The 21,642-nt window shown below is 34.6% G+C and overlaps 1 protein-coding gene across 1 annotated transcript; it reads left to right on the top strand.

Moving 5' to 3' along the window:
- The first annotated feature begins 2,575 nt into the window (after positions 1-2,575).
- Positions 2,576-21,086, top strand: LOC124540053 (exportin-2). The gene is made up of 19 exons (XM_047117458.1): positions 2,576-2,796; positions 3,283-3,428; positions 4,028-4,220; positions 4,666-4,811; positions 5,425-5,625; positions 6,740-6,910; positions 8,508-8,637; positions 9,716-9,879; positions 10,972-11,161; positions 11,680-11,780; positions 12,469-12,691; positions 13,678-13,834; positions 14,301-14,392; positions 14,791-15,005; positions 16,313-16,410; positions 16,670-16,837; positions 17,695-17,854; positions 18,493-18,637; positions 19,718-21,086. Exons 1-19 carry the CDS (start codon positions 2,712-2,714, stop codon positions 19,870-19,872), a joined length of 2,940 nt encoding a protein of 979 aa, XP_046973414.1. The 5' UTR covers positions 2,576-2,711; the 3' UTR covers positions 19,873-21,086.
- Positions 21,087-21,642: the final 556 nt, after the last annotated feature.

The raw sequence follows: 21,642 nt of genomic DNA, 5'->3' as shown, positions 1-21,642 counted from the left end.
TATTCAAAATGGTTGTTTTTTTAAGAATTTTCACTCTATTTCTAGGTCATACAGTTGATTTTACAAGGTAAGAATTGGCTGGTCGGAATCTAGCTACTTAGTGGTCGGATACACGAATATTTGTAGTCAGTTGGTCGGAAAACGGTGCTTTCAGTTGATTTCCAGTTGTAACAGTTTAAATACAAATATATACATATATAAGTCATTATAAGAGACTATCATCTATAGATTTTCAAATTTAAGTTCGTGATCTTTCAGAAAAGCATATTTTTTAATGAGCTCTAGAGTATTTTCTTTATCTTTTGAAGGATTCATTTAGCGATATCAGTCAGTGGTCGGAATTCAGTGCCATTGCGTTACTGGTACAAAAAATTTGCAATTCATATTTTTCAAATGTTTATACACAATGCTGCAAAAATACATAATAGCCAACCTGGCTTGAATAGATCAGAAAGAATACCTCTACTGAATTTCACCGAAAATGTCATCATCTATTTGTTAGGACAAAAATATATTGACTACTCCGAAAGACCAGGACAGTCAAAAGAGGTGAATCAAAGAGCACCAATTTTGGTTCAACATTATTTGGAATATATACCACCTACAGAAAAGAAAAGTAAGCCAACTAAACCTTGTGTTGTCTGCTCAAAAAATAACACTCGCAAAGAAACAAGATATTTTTGCCCATTGTGTACCAAAACTCCGGCGTTGTGTGTAGTTAATTGTTTTAAAGCTTATCACAGCTAAATTTTGTATTTCTACAGCAAAAAATACATAATTATGTCCTCATTTGTTTGTTTAATCAGAACAATTAGCCCTAACTTTGTCATGTCATATCTCTTTTCCATTAAAGTTGTAATCTTTGATTTTATTGTCTTTTCTTTGCCAATGCCAAACTCTAAAACACGATCTTACCTGTAGTGCCAAGAAATCAATTTTTGTGTAGGAGGCCCAACAAAATCTTCGAGAATACTCGTAGTCGGCATTATGTTACAGTACCGAAATACGAGTATTCTCGTAGCTGGCACGGAAAGGGTTAATAAAAGAATCATGAACAGGCTAAATACTCTATGAGTCTTAATACAATTATTTATTATTAATGTTGACTCGTTTATAACATTAATAATAAATAATTGAAAGTGATACTGGCTTATAACTTAATAGGACACTTCCTTTAAAAAACTATTACTTTACTTTTTACAAAAAATAGACCTAACTTAGAATTAGAATAGTCACATTTAAAATAAAATGTAAAAGTAAAAATTGTTTTAAGCCCTATTTGACCCATATCTGATAAATACTTAATCATACGTTCAAATGACCAGCTTTAAAGATTATTTATTTCTTTTGCAATTTTCCCAAAAATGATATTTTTTAGTTAAGTCAGTATTCCATTAAGCATGCGATATGTAAATGAGTGTTCCTCATAGTTTTGACTTTAAATGTTATTAAATATACTTAACCGGTAACAATATTAATTTGTAACAGAATAAGGTAGCATATCTTCCCGACATATTACATTTTTATTTGGCGTTGCCAAAACATATCCTCTTCCAAACTTCTCCATCTGATATATCACAAGTAACGTTCTTTTAGCCATATCTTCTTTCACGAAATTTTGTGGTTATAATTGATTAAAACTTTATATTTCAAAGCACTATAAGTATAAAGAGTATTTTTTTTTTATTCTACCGATTTCTACCTAATAACATGTTTTGAATGCATAAACTATGTGTAAAATCTCGAACATAGAAAAATAAAATAAGGCTTTTTATTTTTAACTTTCACAAGAATACCTTTATACTCTGTAAGGTTCATACTTCTGTAGTCTATGGCTATTCTCTTCGGAGTTTGGATTACATTTAATTAATATTTAATGTTGACATATCATAAACAACAAATATTTACTTAATAAAATATGGTATGCGAACACATTATACTTCGTCCCGATTAAACTTATAAAAGATTATTTAATGTCTATTCTCGACATATCTGAAACATAACTTAGTAACAGACATCTCCCTTTTTTGTTATTATGTATTGTAAAAATTCATTTAGTATTTTGAACAACTTTGAACATTTAGCTTATTTTAGTCGAAGAAGGAATTTGTTTAACCAAGCTTTTATTACAATTGATTGATTACATATTACTTGTAATTTGCTAATACTTCTACAAAATTATGTTCAACAAACAGTTTTTAAAGAAATCTTGTCAAATTGTGTCGCTTTAATTGAATATTAAAGTTTTAAATGTTATCGGATATTTTTACAAAATAAACGTTTATTTTATTGTATGTATTTATACAATAGGTAAGTACAATTTGCATCAAAATAAATAAAGTCTGTTCATTTATAAAGCAATAGTTTATTATTTACTTCACCAGCTATGGGGCGAAGAAGTGAACTCAACCTTAAAAAAAATATTTAATTTCATATAATTTCTTGTTGATAATAAAATATTACAAAACATTTCTAGAACAAGTTTTTCTAAGTGAAAATCATTCATGTTTATGTATGATGATAAATATTTATTGATCAATGTCCTTAGTAGGTTTTTCGGTCTGGCAGCACTACTACTATTCTACTTCAAAAACAACTGTCATCCGTAGAACCGAAGTTGAGAACGCGTTTGTGATTAATTTACGAATTTGTCTAAAGCTGTGGCCGGTTAGAAACGTTACTGTTATAATATCTATTAATATAATAAAGAAATGGAAGTATCAGATGAAAATTTAGCTACTCTAGCGAGCTACTTGGAGAAAACTCTTAATCCAGATCCCAATATCCGAAGACCCGGTAAGTTAATATACAGTGAATTGTAACCTGGCTACAGTGTTCGGCGGTTATTAGAAATATAAATTTAATAATAGTTTTTTGTATCCTACTGCATTATGTTATAAGAAGACATAACGTGTGGAATTAGAAATAACCTAAAATGATCATAGCCGGTGATATATATCGACATTTAAGCTCATTTCAATATAATATAGTTTATTTATATCAACAATTTTAAATAATGACAACGTATTACTTGTAAACGTTGTAAAGGAGTCGTTAACCAATGCTTTATTTTCAAATTTATATCTGTGATGACAAATAGTAAACACTAATGAATGTTCTATCAGACACCTGCTAAGGGTTTGTATGTATATGTGTTAACATATGTCTGTTAGTGTAATTTAATGTCTATAATTATTATTATCTTTTATTAAGCACATTTTTCAAAAGTTAAAATGCAAGAATCAAGAGCAGATTAAAAATAAATACTCTTTTTTATTTCAGCTGAAAAATTTCTAGAAGGTGTTGAATCAAACCAAAATTATGGAATATTGCTCCTTCATCTCATTAATAATGAAAATGCACAGCTCGTAATTAGAGTCACCGCATCTATAACCTTCAAGAACTACATAAAACGGAATTGGGCAGTGGTAAGATTTACTTAGTTACAAATTTATTGTGCTATAATGTTATATATATATATAGTAAACAGATAGAAAAAATAATAGATATAGATCTTTTTTCAGTAAAAAATGAAGTTAGTAAATGTAGATAAAATGAAACTAATAATGCTGTTTTTGTTTCATTTAAAACAAATATGAATAGCTTTTTGCCGTTTCTTTTTATCTACCTTTTACTAATAAAATGACTTTATGGCTATTTCCTTATTTCTTTATAAAAGTAATGAATATAACATCAAATAGATTATCATCTTTTTGTGGTATAATGTTATCTATAATTTGCCATTAATTTTGAGTTTGTTTGAATATTAGTAAATATGAATAAGAAATACTTAATACCAGTATTGATGCGAATGAAATGCCAATATATTTATAATTGTACATATGTATAATTTATAACATCTAGATGGAACTACATTTATAGTAATTCATTCTAGCAACTTTTGCGCTGGTGCTTAATGATGAAGGAATTATTGCAATAAAACCATATCTAATATGTTGTTGCATAACATTCTGTATTATATGTCGACATTGCGGTGCTTTTATTAACGAAATATGAATGTTACTAGGATGAAGATGGTGTCGATCGTATGCATGCATCAGACAGAGCTACCATCAAATCACTTATAGTCCAGATGATGCTCAAGACCCCAGAAGGTATTCAAAGGCAGTTAAGCGATGCTGTATCTATAATTGGCAAACATGATTTCCCGGAGAAGTGGCCGGGACTTATCAATGAGATGGTTGAGAAATTTGCCTCAGGTATGTTAATTTTGAATCTTTTATTAAAAAAAATATATATATAGTTTATATATGAGATCATTTGTTATGAATTAGTATAATTATGCTTTTTGGGAACGGTGAACCCAATAGATTTTAAAAATTACTTACTATTTTATCAGAGAAACAATTACTGGGCCACAACTAGGAATTTTTATCATTTTATAATATAATCAAAGTTAAAAGAATTACTACTTATTTTATAAAGTAAAATGCATTAACCAATGATTGAAATTTCAAAGGGACTATTCATCATTGAATTTTTATTGTAAGTGCAGGAAAACTGTACTGATTATTGAAAACTTTTGAGGGAATCAATAACCTTCTCAGGCCTCTGATTTTGAGGAGAAGGCTTAGTCCATAAATATTTACAAGCTCTTAAATCATTTTATATGAAATGATGTAATTTCATTTAATTTTTTTTTAGGTGATTTTCATCTTATAAATGGTGTGCTAAGGACAGCACATTCATTATTCAAGAGATATAGATATGAATTTAAATCACAAAAACTTTGGGAGGAAATAAAACATGTACTCGATAACATAGCAAAACCTCTGACTGATTTATTTGTGGTGAGTGAAGATTATATTATATTATATAATCAATACATATATTTTCTATTTTAAAAAAAAAATTATTTATCTGTCGTTTAGTTATCCGTAATAATAGATATTGTTTTTTAATAGAATACTAGCTATTTCCCATTTAAATAAGCAATTATTAATATGCTATTTTTTTTTATAGAATAGGTTGGTGGATGAGCATATGGCCCACCTGATGGTAAGTGGTCACCATCACCCATAGACAATGAAGCTGTAAGAAAAATATTAACTATTCATTACATTGCCAATGCCCCATCAACCTTGAGAACTAACTGTTATGTGTCCCTTGTGTCTGTAGTTACACTGGCTCATTCACTCCTACTTTTAAGCTTATCATTTAGCTTGTGTTAAGAGTGGGTATGACAACAGTGCAAGAGGTTAGAATTGATCTTGTGAATTTCTCATTGCTTTGCGGTCCATATAGTGCTATTGTCTCTTCAAACTTCAATTTTTTTTGGTATTAAGGTAATTTAATATTTTGTGGCAACACAAGGACAAGTGATTGTAGATGTAATTGTTTTTAGAAAGGTATTAAAATATTTACTTAAAGAAGAAATATATAATGTTATCTTTTCAATTTCAGGCATTAATAGATCTGGCGAAGAAAAATAATAATGTGCCACATGCATTGAAGGTCATATACAATTCCCTTGTGTTAACATGCAAGGTGTTTTACTCGCTCAACTACCAGGATCTGCCGGAGTTCTTCGAAGATAACATGCCAGTGTGGATGCCAAACCTCCTCAACCTGCTCCAAGATAAAGTTCCTTGTTTGGAAACAAGCGTAAGTTGAATGTTTTAGGGTTTAATCTAGCTGGGCTATTGTGTATTCCATTCCAGAAGGGAACTATAGATGAAAATTAACTTTTTCAAATATTCTATGCATTACATAGTATAAAATAAAGTTGCTCTTTAAAATTACACAACGGATTTTGATGCATTTTTTTTTTAATAGATAGAGTGATATTCGAGAGAAAGGAGTTTTAAAATTCGTTTATTTATCTTTATGCCTCTTTTGATTGGAATAAGCAATGGTTCGTGACAAAAAATCAAGTTCAGCTACATTTTATGTTTTTTTTTTAATAGATAGAGTGATATTCGAGAGAAAGGAGTTTTAAAATTCGTTTATTTATCTTTATGCCTCTTTTGATTGGAATAAGCAATGGTTCGTGACAAAAAATCAAGTTCAGCTACATTTTATGATTATGATGGTGATGGAAAATGACAATGTGTATATCACTGTAAAATTGTAAATACAGTTAGATTATAATCTATCTCGCGTTATTATTCGGTAGTTTACAATCTATCAAAGTAACATGAACAAACTGCTAATTTCTGCTGAGCCAAGGCCTCTTGGAGGAGAAAGCTTGGAGCATATTTACCACACTGCTCCCATGCGGGTTGATGGATACACATGTGGCAGAATTTCTAAGAAATTAGACAGACGCAGGTTTCCTAATGATGCTCTTCACCACCAAGCACGAGATGAATTATAAACACAAATTAAGCACATGAACAAACAAAATTCTGTGTCTGGGTTTGAACCCGCAATCATCGGTTACGGTGCACGCGTTCTAACGACTGGGTCATCTTGGCTATCGAAGTAAATTTCAGTTAAATTATAAAAACTTAGGCTACTAATTATGAACTATCAAAATTGTATATGCTTTATTGTAAGTTGAATAAACTTTCACAATCTGAAGACGGTTTACAATTACACTAGATAGATTATAATCTAACGGTATTTTCAAATTTATTGTGACATATAATGTAAAAGCATTGGCAATGATAGAGATACTTAATATCTCTTACAATTTTAATGTCTATGAAGAATTATTACTAACATATATCTCAGTCTGCCTTTCTATTGCCAAATAAAAACAAATTTGTAAATTCAGGATGAAACCGACGTCCCTGGCGTGATGGAGGAACTCCGTACGGAAATCTGCAACTGTGCGGCGCTCTACGCGCTGAAGTACGAAGAGGAGTTCTCCCCGTACGCGCCGGCCTTCGTGACCGCGGTTTGGAACGTCCTGCTCAATACTGACTCCAAGTTGCGATTCGATGCGGTGAGTTCAAAGCACTATGAACATCTTGAGGCAGATAATATAGACAAACTCTATGGTCGAGTAGTGTGTACACCTACACCGGTTTTTAATGGGCATGCCACTTCGAAGGTTCGATTCCCAGCTTAGTTGAAAATGAAAATGAAAATGAAAATGAAAATACTTTATTACCAGCATTAACTTAATTTTAACAGGGAACACATTTACAACCATAACATTTTGCTGAAGTGATATCATGGCGCGATTTGCAGGGGCGTCCACACTAAGCGAGCTTGTGTCGTGGATGCCTTATTTACGATTAACTATAACAATTTTCACCTACGGTAAATGGTGTGTTCTTTATATAGATGTTACAAATTAAAAGTATTCAATCTTAAGTATAGAAAGAAAAAGATACAAAAATAGAATAAATAAATATATAGAAATAATTATCACTATAACAGAATTATTATATATATATATATATATATATATATATATATATATATATATATATATATATATATATATATATATACATACATACATACATATATACATACACACATATATATACATATACATACATATATACACATACACATATATATATACACATATACACACATACATATATAACATACCAAAATATAAATATAATCTGAGATCACGATTGTACGATAAGAATTTTTTCTGTATTTTCATAAGACAATGAAATTAGCCAATTATGAAGAACCTTTTTAGCTTCATCTAAAGTGCAATGTTTTATGTCACATAAGCTAGTTACTTTATTATATACGAAGTGGCATATAAAAGGATTGAAACGTCGTGCAAGGGATGAGTTAACGATTGGGACCGGTACTTTAAAAATACGACGCTTCAACATATTAGAATATTCGTTAGAGTTGACAATTGCTTTATGAACAGATAGAGTTATTTTTTGGATAAACAATTTACGAACACTGAGTACTTCACTTTCTTTATAAACGAGATCAGTTGGATGTCTATACGGCCTTCGCAATAGTACTTTTAGGACGGAACGTTGGGCCCTTTCTAAACTTAGCATGGAGGTTTTAGAAGCAGAAGAATAAGTTGATGTAGAAAGTTCATTCGTTTTTTATGTTGTCTGGGGTCTGGGTGTGGGTGTGGATTTTTCATAATACAAGTGCCTTAGCTACATTGGGATCAGAGTAATGTATGTGATGTTGTTCAATATTTATTTATATAGTTATTAAATTAAAATTAAATTGATACATTATACTACTTATAATATATATACATATGTATTTGTATTTTAAATATGTTGACCTTAAATAACATCATTATTATAAACTTAAGAATTATTAACATTAAGTAATGAAAAATCTTGTAGAGGTCGTCTTCGCTAAAATAATCCAAAACGAACACAATCCCCTGTAAAACAGCCGCAAGGAGTATAGTTGTCGCTCAAAATGTTGCCAGCACACAATAAAACAATAAAATATCGTTATTATAATTTATATGTTTTTATGATCGAATTTCGCATTTAGCTCTATGTGTTTTTATTTTTAGCTGGAATTTAATGTTATGTAAAATATTATACAAATGAAATTTAAATATTGGTTTTGTATATTGATTACAGTTAGTTTCAAACGCACTTACGTTCCTCGCTAAAGTAGCAGAGAAGAACAGTTACAAGAATCTCTTTGAAGATCCCGCTACACTTAGCAGCATCTGCGAGAAGGTCGTCATACCCAACATGCAGCTACGAGGTGAGTATCTATCTATGTAATTGTTCTTTAAATATTTTCTTACCTCTTATTATTACTTACTGGTATCTTAAGGATTAATGCACAATTCCAAATGAAATAGCAAAGATAAGACTAATTAGATTTGCTAACAACTCTGCTTTATTGCTTCTCTCCAGTAGTTTATTCCTAACAATAACTAAGAAAATATTATCAATTTCACAACATAAATGTGGATGGACAAAGAGGAAATCGTGAGCCGAGATGGCTCAGTGGTTAGAACGCGTGCATCTTAACCGATAATTGCGGGTTCAATCGAGGCAAGCACCGCTGAATATTCATGTGCTTATAATTTATGCTCGGAAGATTTTCCTTCATCATTCATAGTGAGGAAACTTGCATATGTCTATTTTCATAGACATTCTGTCATTTGTGGATTCTACCAACCCGCATTGGAACAGCGTGGTGTAATATTTTCCAAAATTTCTCCGCAAAGGAAGAGGAGGCCTTAGCCCAGCTGTGGGAAATTTACAGGCAGAGGAAGTCACCTTCCTCTATGAAACGATGGATTGTTTTGTGTGAAAGATGATATGGCTGGAAAGAATGTTACTTGTGCGAAGACGGCAAGATAGTAAAGTATGGAAGAATACGTGTTACGCTGAGCCCAAGTAAATTGGGATAAGGGCAGGAGGATGATGATGTTCCCACAAATTAATAATTAATTCTAGATATTATTTAAGATCTCCAATTATATCGAGTCAGTTCAATATAGATAGTAAGATGTGTAGTTATTTTTGATTCTCCTGTGATAAGTTTAATTCAATTGTAATTTCTTTTGATGGTGCTTCTAAAATATTTGAATTTTAACTTTAATTAACATTAATAATTAACTGATAATAACTGACTCATCAAGTGAGTTTCATAACTATAGTAATTGACTTGAAATTCAGCATAGTACCTTTAGTTGCGACGATTTTCGGAAATTACAAATTCAAGGGGAGACAATAAGAAGGGATGTCTTCGTGGATGGTTGAATTTTACCATACCTAAGAATGGGATGGTAAACTAGACATAGATAAATACAAATAGTACTTTATTACAGAGTCCGATTTGGAGTTATTCGAGGATAGTCCAGAGGAATACGTGAGCCGCGACATCGAAGGTTCCGACGTGGACACCAGGCGGAGAGCGGCCTGCGACCTAGTGCGAACCCTGGCCTTGCATTACGAAGATAAGATGATGAGCATCTTTGGACAATACGTTGAGGTAATACTTTTCGTTATTTCTTCGTATTTTCGTCTTAAAATAATCATTTATGTATAATCTATCTTAAATGATTTTACTGTCATGACAGATTTAACTTTTTGTATAATATCCGGCTCGAAGGATCAAAAAACGATCTGCCACGGAAGCTTTTTAAATAATCGTATGGTTGATTTAATAAATTATAGATTTATGAAACTTTTACATTATATATGAAATGAGAAATTATATTTATTATGTTGTTTAATCGAACCTAAGATAGATCAGTGGATAGCTCACATATATGTCATATCTTACAAGGGTTATTTACTCATTTTTCCCTCACAAAGTTTCCTATATCTTGTCGAAGCCTAAACTATACACCAATCAGCACCAAATCATCTTGCAATGAGTTTCAAAGTTTCTCTTTAATAAGAAGATGATTTAGATGCTCAGCAGTGGGATATTAAATAACTAGCAGTCGCCCTCGGCTTGACTCGCGTTTCAGAGTGTTGGTTGTCATGTGTCAGGAAAAAAAGTAGCCTATGTCCTTTCTTGGAATAGGCTATTTGACTGGTTTTTATAATCCATTATATATTATTTAGTAGAGGTTAAGGAACCCAGTATAAGTTGATTTTTTTATTTCTAGTACATATTTGCCGAAAAATATCTTATTAAAAATTCCATATTTAAATAACGCGCGAAAACGCTACTTGGACAATATGGCGCTGCAATCGGGTCGGTGATGTCACTTTGCTGTATTTTAATCTGTGGTACATATAGTAGAAAAGCTATTTACAAGAAAGTGACTTCATCATAAGCCCGGCCAATCAGGAGCGTTTTGTGTCACGTGACAAACGTTTGAAAAAGTGCATTATTTAGTGATTTTTGAATAAGTTAAGTATTATTTTTAAACTTCGTTAGTAAATAACCGTTTTTAAACTCATTTTATACACTGATTACAATAATTCACAATTTTTTTTTTTCGCATTGTCAAATAGCCTATTCAAGTTTGCTTCATTCCAAATTTCATCAAATCCGGTTCAGCGGTTTGGTCGTGAAAGAACGTCAGACAAACAGAGTTATAATATTAATATAGATTAATGTATGTTATAGGTTATGCTACAAAAATATTCAGAGAGCGGCGGTACCGCATGGATCGGTAAAGACACCGCACTGTTCCTGGTCACATCGCTTGCGAGTCGCGGAGGGACGCAGGCGGCGGGGGTGACTAAGGCCTCCCCTCTAGTAGACTTGACTTCGTTCGCTGCTAATCACGTCTTACCAGAGTTGCAACGTCCTAATGGTATGTACAAATTCATTTTAGAAACTTCAGTTTATTTGAAAGATATTTATTGTAAAATGCATCTTATATTGCAGTATACTAGTCTCATTATAGCTTGTGTTTAGTCGTATTATTATTTAGTCGTATGAGTCGAGATGGCCCAGTCGTTAGAACGCGTGCATCTTAACCGATGATTGCGGGTTCAAACCCAGGCAGGCACCGCTGATTCATGTGCTTAATTTGTCTTTGTAATTCATCTCGTGCTCAGCGATGAAGGAAAACATCGTGAGGAAACCTGCATGTGACAAATTTCATAGAAATTATGCCACATTTGTATTGCACCAACCCGCATTGGACAAGCGTGGTGGAATATGTTCCAAACCTTCTCCTCTAAGGGAGAGGAGGCCTTTAGCCCAGCAGTGGGAATTTACAGGCTGTTGTTGTTGTTGTTAGTTGTACTATTTCTTATATTCATAGCTCGTTCAGCTAAATCAGATATTAATTTAACCTATAATAATGATTTGAATGTTTAATTACAGTGGAAGAGTTGCCAGTATTGAAAGCAGATGCAATTAAGTACATAATGACGTTCCGGTCTCTACTGCCCAAGGAACTCATAGCAACGGCCTTTCCGTTACTGGTAAGTTGGTATTTATTCAAACAATATTTTATTTCCTTTTCATGTTCCCAAACGCAAGGTTGGTGATTCTAATTCCAAATGTTTATGGTGATGGTGACGCCTTTTTTTATGATGTAGTTAGATGAATAGAAAAATGACCACCTGATGGTAAGTGGGTACCGCTACCCATAGAAATTGGAGATACAAGAAATACTATTTATTTATTTATACTTCATTGTACACCACATGTTACACATTATAATATGTTACAATATTATGTATAATATTGTAGAGTGCAACGGGCGGTCTTATGGCTAAGTAGCCATTTATATAGTATAGTATATATAGTATATAGTATTGTAAGGATCAGAAGTGGTTAAAGATTAAAAAAAAATAACAAATATGACAAACACTATATTTCTATTTCTTACAATTTATTTAAGGAAAAAAATGTCAATCAACACTTTAACAAAAACACACAGCAATTCGATAATAGAAATAAACGTAAACAAAAGAGTAATTGAAGGGCTCACGTGACCAGCGATCCGACCTCTCGGACTGTCGACAAGGAAATGTTCCTACAAACATCTGTTACCGCTCTTTTATAAGATTCGGGTAGCAGCAAAAAAATTGTTTGTCCGATTTTATAGAAGCTTAGCTTATAGTATAGTATATATACATTTATATAGTATAGTAACGCTGTCCGCAGATCCAGCACATCGGCGGGCGCGGCGTGGTGCGCACGTACGGCGCGTGCGCGGCCGAGAAGCTGATAGCGGGCGGCATGCTGCCCCGCGCCGCGCTCGCGCCGCACGCGCCCGCGCTGCTGCGCGCGCTGCTGGCCGCGCTCGCCGGCCGCGCCCACCCCGCCGCCCCCGCCGCCCCCCCCCCCCCCGCCGACCCCGCCGCGCACGACGAGTACGTCATGAAGGGTGAGCGCCGCCCCCGCACATACACACACACACACACACACGACGCACTTGAGATTCATTTTAGTACGTCATGAAGGGTGAGCGCCGCCACGCACACACACACACACACACACACACACGACGCACTTGAGATTCATTTTATACTCAAACTCAAATTCCTTTATTCAATATAAAAGCATTACACTTACTTATTGATTGTCAAATAAACACTACCACCGGTTCGGAAAAAGTAACACCCTGACCTGAGAAGAACCGGCGAAAGAAACTCAGCGGGTCTATAATATATGTGGTTATATAAATACTAACGGACCTTGACTGATTTTTTTAATTTGTATTGTATAGGTTGGCGGACGAGCATATGGGCCACCTGATGGAAAGTCGTCACCATCACCCATAGACAGTGACGCTGTACGATATATTACCTTACATCGTCAATGTGCCACCAACCCTAGGAACTAAGATGTTATGTCCCTTGTGCCTGTAGTTACACTGGCTCACTCACCCTTCAAACCGGAACACAACAATACTAAGTATTGTTATTTGGCGGTAGAAAAACTGATGAGTGTGTGGTACCTACCCAGACGGGCTTGCACAAAGCCCTACCACCAAACCATTAACCACATTTCAGTTGCTATCAACTAAATATTATCCATTATATATAAACTAGCTGTACCCGCGACATTGTAAGCCTTTGAATTTAACAAAAAATATATAAATATATATAGTAGCCTAAGTTACTCCCTATTATATCAGTTATCTGCAAGTGAAAATCCCGTCAAAATCGGTCCAGCTGTTCCAGAGATTAGCCGAAACAAACAGACAGTGAGACAAATAGTGTAAAAAATGTTATTTTGGTGTATGTACCATGTGTATAAAAAGGCTATTTTAATATTACAAACAGACGCTTATTATACTTATACAGTAAGCTATTCATAGGAATGTTTTAGAATACCGTTTATTAATAGATGATATCGATTTATTTCCAGCGGTTCTCCGCACATTGGCCTGCCTGCGGGAGGATGCCTTGCCGTACTTGGGCGAGGCGTTGCCGAAGCTGGCCGGCATGCTGGCTGTCGTCGCCAAGAATCCCTGCAAGCCTCACTTCAACCACTACCTGTTTGAGAGCCTCTCGCTTGCCATACAGTACGTATTACTTTAAATTTATTTAACAGGTTAAATTGCTTGAAATTTATAAAAATTTCTTGTAGCATACAAACCGTCGAACCCCATACATCATAACTCCAATAGTTGTCTATATCTTATCGGAATTTTATCTTAATTGGTTTTGCGCTTAAAATGTAAAGAAATATTATACACAGATACTTCCATATTTCAGGTTTATAATACGAATAACAGATGATTAGATTATTATTAACAGAAAAATATGGTTTCTTTTAATTAATGATTTTCTATATAAATATATAAAATCATTAATGCAAGCTTTTGGCTTTTTAATAAAAAATGTATGTGTTTTTATCTAATATTAATTATTTTTATTTCTTTTAATTCATATTGATATTTTTATATGATAGTACATGTGTGTGTTTGTACACATATACACTCTTATATTATGCTTACTTGAAACTGAGGCAATTTTTTCTGTTTCTAGGTTGGTGGTGAAATCTAACCCAAAAGCCATAACAGCTTTCGAAGATGCTCTCTTTCCCATTTTCCAAGACATCCTCCAAAATGACGTGCAAGGTAAGTCGGGAAAAATTACAATATATATATATATGTATGTATATATATAAGAAATATAGGCAGCGTCGAGTGCGTAATGATATTTATAAGAACCACAATCTACTAAAATCTGCTGTGGTATATCTGTAATGCCGTTAAAGACGCGGTAAAAATGTAAAATGTATATACTTAATAAGACCATAAAAATATTTCCAAAACTAATCAAAATATCAAAAAATGTTAAATATATGACGGTAGATATATTTTTTCTTATGCGATCAAAAGATGGTAATTGGAAATCGACTAGATGTCAAACTGTCAATTTCCCACTGCTGGGCTAAGACCCCCTCTCCCATTGAGGAGAGGGTTTGGAACATATTCAGAAACAACGCTAACTTCATGTGAATATCGTTCCTCAGAGTTCATGCCGTACGTGTTCCAAATGCTGTCGCTGCTGCTGGAGCTGCGGGGCGCGGGCGCGGGGGGCGAAGCGCCCGAGCTGTACGCGGCGCTGCTGCCGTGCCTGCTGGCGCCGCCGCTGTGGGAGCGCCCCGCCAACGTGCGCCCGCTCGTGCGCCTGCTCTGCGCCTTCGTGCTCGCCCGCCACGACCTCGTACTCAGCTCCGGCAAGCTGGTACTACCACTACTCAATAGCCCAATGCATGCATGCTGGTGCATTTCACACCAACCATTACAATCAAATGCCACTACTCAATAGCCCAGTGCATGCATGCTGGTGCATTTCACACCAGCCATTACAATCAAATGCCACTACTCAATAGCCCAGTGCATGCATGCTGGTGCATTTCACACCAACCATTACAATCAAATGCCACTACTCAATAGCCCAATACTTTAGAATCGTTTAGATAGTACTGGTGCATTTCACACCAACCATTACAATCAAATGCCACTACTCAATAGCCCAATGCTTTAGAATCGTTTAGATAATACTGGTGCATTTCACACCAACCATTACAATCAAATGCCACTACTCAATAGCCCAATGCTTTAGAATCGTTTAGATAATACTGGTGCATTTCACACCAACCATTACAATCAAATGCCACTACTCAATAGCCCAATACTTTAGAATCGTTTAGATAATACTGGTGCATTTCACACCAACCATTACAATCAAATCAAATCAAAATAAACTTTATTCAAGTAGGTAGTAGGTTCTTTAAGATATTAATATCTATGTCAAGAAAATAATGCGTTAAATTGCAATCATATTTAACGGGTTCACAATGTTACGACAGTTTACAATCTGACGATTTTTATAATCTGACGGTGACATATTTGTACTTATAATGTGACTATTCAAAAAAAATCAAAAATCATAATATACTTTATTCAAGTAGGCTTTTACAAGCACTTTTGAATAGTCATTTAACAATTAAGTGAAGCTACCACCGGTTCGGAAAGTAGATTCTACCGAGAAGAACCGGCAAGAAACTCAGTAGTTACTCTTTTTTAACATTTAAAAATACAAAGTCATTTTAGTTAAATACAATTATTTAAATTAATATATCCTGCGTGGAAGTCAACATATTAACTCCACATATACAATATAGCTATAAAATTTGCTATGTTGATGGTGGGAGGGCTTCGTGCAAGCCCGCCTGGATAGTTACCATCCATTAACCAGATATTCTACTGCTAAATAACAATACTTACTAATTCAGATGATCCATATTTTTTCCACCTACTTAGTACTCTGTGCGCATGATTACATGTTACTTCTGATTTTCCATAACACAAGTGCTTTGGCTACTTATATTGGGAACAGAGTAATGTATGTGATGTCCAATATTTATTATTATTACAGAAGTGAAATTACTTATGTTACAAAGTTTAATTACAATCCATATCCAATTGTTTTAGTCTTACAAATATTAGTTGGACATCGTAACAAGTTACAACTTGTTTGCATTTCAGAACGCGATGCTGGGAGTGTTTCAGAAGTTGATCGCGTCGAAGACGAACGACCACGAGGGCTTCTACCTCATACAGACAATGTTGTTTAAATTTGGACAGTAAGTATCTATTGACAAAACACATCTAGCCTACGATTGTCCCCTGTTGGGTAAAATCCTATAATATATTAAGGATCAGATTCTGATCTGTTGACAATTTAATCAAATAAATTGAGCTTCTTTTGTTTTTTGCCAATCAGTAAATAAATTATTATTAGTGGTAAAAACAAATTCATCCTAAATATTGCATAGGAGTTTGCAATATTTGATGTCCAAATGGAATTACGTATATATAAATTTGTAAATTTTCTTTCATCAGATCAGTGATGCAGCAATACACGAAGCAAATAATATCGCTCCTCTTCCAACGGCTCTCGTCGTCGAAAACAACGAAATACGTCAAGGGACTGATCGCGTTCATGGGATTCTACTCGGCGCAGTTCGGAGCCGACGAGCTCATCGAGTTGGTCGACTCCGTGCAGGCTAAGTGAGTTTCGTCGTAATGCCACATATGTAACGGTCGAGGAACACTATATAGTACGACACAAATTAGATGTAGCATCGGAAAATGCAATGGAATGAAAATAAAACCGATTACTGCCGATTTATACAACCAATAGAAATAGCTCCCTATCGCGCCATTCGACGCTATTCGTCGCTATAGATTCTCGCGTCAGAGAAAGCAAGTGCATGTAAATCGACGCGTCAAATTAAGGAATATATTAGGTCATATGATATTACAAGTTATTACGTTTGTGCAAAGATCATATTCGCATGAGAAATAAATATTGATAATTTGGGATGGCGTACTTAATTCGGATGTGATCGGTTTTACGAATTTTGCCGATGCGACATCTAAGTTGTGTCATACTATACCGTCATAGACTGTTCTGTCAAGAGTTTATAGCCAGGAATTTGTATGTGTCATACTAACATATCACATCCTATCGATGATATATCTCTAAAAAAGTAAATCCTCTTTTTTATGGTGAGGATGATGCTGCAATACCGGTTGGTGAATATAAACATTTTATTATTAAAGTTATTAATTTCGGAATATTTACCATGTTTTTTATTTTTGTTCACGAGACTCGTGAACAAGACATTCGTAGACAATGTCGAAATATCGAGCTCCACCGAACAATCATAAAAAACATGGTAAATATCCCGAAATCAATAACTTTAATAATAAAAATAACCATGTTAATTTAAAATCCTATATATAAACATTTTGATTGAAAATAGGATTTCCTCAATGTTTTCCTTAACTATCGAGCACGAGATGAATTACACAAATAAACTAAGCGCATAAGCAGTTACCCTAACGCTAGTGTGTGTCCGCAGCATGTTCGCGCTGTACGTGCAGCGCGTGCTGGTGCCAGACGTGCGGCGCGTGAGCGGCGCGCTGGAGCGCAAGGCGGCGGCCGTGGGCTGCGTGCGCCTGCTGTGCCACAGCGCGCGCTTCCGCGCCGACCTGCAGCCGCTCTGGCCCGCCGTGCTGCAGGTACGACCCCCCCCCACTACCCAGCCTCTATTGACTGCACGTTACATGCTACTGACACTGTATCTGGATACGCCCCCCCCACCAGCCTCTATTAACTGCATGTATCTGGACAATTTTAAAATAGGCTATTTGGCTGATTTTCAAAATCCATTTTAGAGTATTTAATTAAGGTTAAAAAGTTGATTTTATTTTTATTTGTAGTACATAGTTGCCGAAAAATATCAAATTAACACTATATATTATAATTGGACAATATGGCGGTGCTATGGGGGTCGATGACGTCACATGCGTGTATTGTAATCTGTGGTACATATAATCCACATGCAGTAGGCAAACGAGGTTAACAAGCAAATGACGTCATCATACACCCAACCAACCAGTAGTGCTTTGTATCAAGTAACGAACGTTTAAAAAAATGCATTGTCAAATAGTCTAGTTTATAACTTAAAATTTAAATTAACACAGTAATCCATATTTTTATTATACTTTAAACATAATAATAATTAATTTTGACACGAATAAAGATATAAATTGGGATCGAAATTACTTTTTGTCTATTTTCTACTGCAATTGAAATTGACTCTATTAATACTTAATTTAATGTAACGTAAAATTAATCATTTGATAATCACTTTCAGGCGCTCATATCGCTATTCGAGCTGCCACCGGACGAGAGCACCCTGCCCGACGACCACTTCATAGAGGTGGACGACATGCCCGGCTACCAGCCGCAGTACGCGCAACTCACCTGCGCCAAGTCCGCCGCAGATGACCCTCTCGCTGGTTAATATACATTTAATTTTAAGATTATAAATTAACATGGTTATTATTATTATTAAAGTTATTCTACAAAAACAACAGCCTGTAAATTCCCACTGCTGGGCTAAAGGCCTCCTCTCCCTTTGAGGAGGTTTGGAACATATTAAACCACACTGTTCCAATGCGGGTTGGTGGAATACACATGTGGCAGAAATTCTATGAAATTTGTCACATGCATGTTTCCCCACGATGTTTTCCTTCACCGCTGAGCACGAGATGAATTATAAAGACAAATTAAGCACATGAATCAGCGGTGCTTGCCTGGGTTTGAACCCGCAATCATCGGTTAAGATGCACGCGTTCTAACCACTGGGCCATCTCGACTCTCAAAGCTTTTTATTTTTGTTCGGTGGAGCTTGATATTTCGACATTATCTACGAATGTCTTGTTCACGGGTGCCTCGAACAAAAATAAAAAACATTGTAAATATCCCGAAATGAATAACTTTAATAATTTAATTTTAATATTCATATTGAAAGATTTCGTTTATCCAGTGGCGAGTTACTAAAGCAGCTGATTTCAAAACTATTAATATGTTCTGTCACGATGTTATTTATGTAGCAGCCAGGAATTTGAAAATGTTGTACTGATATAAAACATATATAGACATATCACATCCATATAATATCATTTTGTCATGATTATCATATCTTAATTATTATGTACAACCAGCCTTCTGCCCTTGAGGAGATTGCTTGAGCAATAAGGCACCTGTTGTACTTTGGTGTAACTTTTATTAATCCAAATGTTTAATTTAGTTGTAAATATTGGTGCGTAATAAAGGATCAATAAAAATCAAAATGAACAAAGGTAATCATGTAATGCTTGTGGGCATAAGAAACGTCATGTGATAACCATCATGTGTCAAATGTATGCTACATATGTATCTATCAGCGGTAATGAATAATCGGGGAATGGAATTCATGTAATGTTTGTGGGTATAAGTAACGTCATGAGATAACCTTCATGGGTCAGGCGAATGTCTGCTATTATCTAAAGAATAATCGGGGAATGAGGTCTCAACCGTCTCGCTACTCCCCCCAGGCATCGACGACCCCAAGCGCTACCTGGCGGAGAGCCTGGGCGAGCTGTCGCGCGCGCAGCCCGGCTTCCTGCCGCCGCTGCTGGCCGCGCTCGACGAGCCGCACCGCGCCGCGCTGCAGGCCTGCCTCGCCGCCTACAGCGTGCACGTGTGCTGAGCCGCCAGAGGGCGCTCGGCCACGACACAAACACGCGAATGGGCTACTGTCCCCTACCAACCAGTAACGCCCGCACTGTATAGTAAGACACAAATTAGATGTAGCATCGGATAATGCAATGGAATGAAAATAAAACCGATTACTGCCGATTTACACAACCAATAGAAATAGCTCCCTATCGCGCCATTCGACGCTATTCGTCGCTATAGATTCACGCGTCAGAGAAAGCAAGCATGTAAATCGACGCGTCAAATTGACGAATATATTAGGTCATATGATATTACAAGTTATTACGTTTATGCAAAAATCATATTCGCGTGAGAAATAAATATTGATAATTTGGGATAGCGTACTTAATTCGGATGTGATCGGTTTTACGAATTTTGCCGATGAGACATCTAAGTTGTGTCGTACTATACCGTAGTAGTGGTGATGTATATGTATGTACTGAAATACCGAATAGACGAGTGATTTAATTATTAAAATGAACTTTGTACGTTTTTCATTAACAAATTAATCTGATAGAATGATGATAATAATTATATGAAAATACTACAAGTATATTTATATGTCTAAATTCATAAGTTAAATATTTCATTCATTTTATATGTATATTTATTGATATTATATGGAATCCTGTTTTTAACACTTCATTTGGACAACATTAATAACTTGAGTTACTGAATGCGGGTGAAGACTTAACCGTTGTAGATGACATATGTATATTTATCTTATAATTGATTATAATATATATTTCCTCAAATACCTAAATTACTAACAAAACACCCATTTTTGTATGTTACTTCTAAATCCTTAGCTATAATTGGTTTGCTATTTTCGATTTGATGTTATATACTGTGTAAATATTGTAGCGAATTGAGGACTGAGCAATCTTTCCTATTGTATAAGTGTAATGTTAATAAGTAGCTTGTATTTTGAATAAATGTTGTGATAAAACCTTAATAAGGTGATCTTGGAGGCGCTGAGCGTCCGCTCTCGATACGTTAATGATAAATTCGGTTATTACGTTTTTCTAAACAATATTAAATGTATTTTTCTAAGATTTTCGTATCGATTTTTAGGATAGACTTCTAAAGTTCATTAGTTGTCTTGTTTATTATCTGCATTATCTGTTAATATTGTATTCTAACTCAATTTTACAGGATATTGAAACTAAATTATGATTTTATGAATAAATACATGTTTAAAAGTTGTATTTTGTTTCGTTATTCTACATATCAGACTGACATTGGTCTTTTATGTGTTGCTTCCCTGTCGATTGACCATTACGACGTGAACCGCGGTCGACAACTACTAATATTATAATAAATCATAAAAGTATTCAAAGTCTGCGGTAGCAGTGCAGGTTAAGTGCAGTATTATTATTGATTTAAAGGTATAACACAAAGAATACAGCACAGTTATTTGGTGCTAAAAACGTAATGAAAGTTGATTTAATTTGGTGGATTTATTAAATTAGGGATTGATAATAATATCGAACTTTCATGAGAAATCTGGAACAGAGACAAATAAAAAATTAGGGATCGATATTACTATCAATCCCTTCGATCCCATAATTTGGAAGATTGATATAAAAATACGGGATTAATGCCCATTTTTAACCTTTACAGGTGTTTAACATTATTTATATTGTACTTTTTTGAAAAATCGATAGATTTAGCATACAAGCCAACAACCAAAAACCATAGCGTTTTCATTTTAGCCAAGGATGTTTTCTATATCACTTAGATATTGGCCCCAATATAAGCA

Source organism: Vanessa cardui, chromosome 24 (genome assembly GCF_905220365.1).
Source record: "Vanessa cardui chromosome 24, ilVanCard2.1, whole genome shotgun sequence".
NCBI classification, from domain to species: domain Eukaryota; kingdom Metazoa; phylum Arthropoda; class Insecta; order Lepidoptera; family Nymphalidae; genus Vanessa; species Vanessa cardui.
This window is presented reverse-complemented; position numbering and strand designations above follow the sequence as displayed.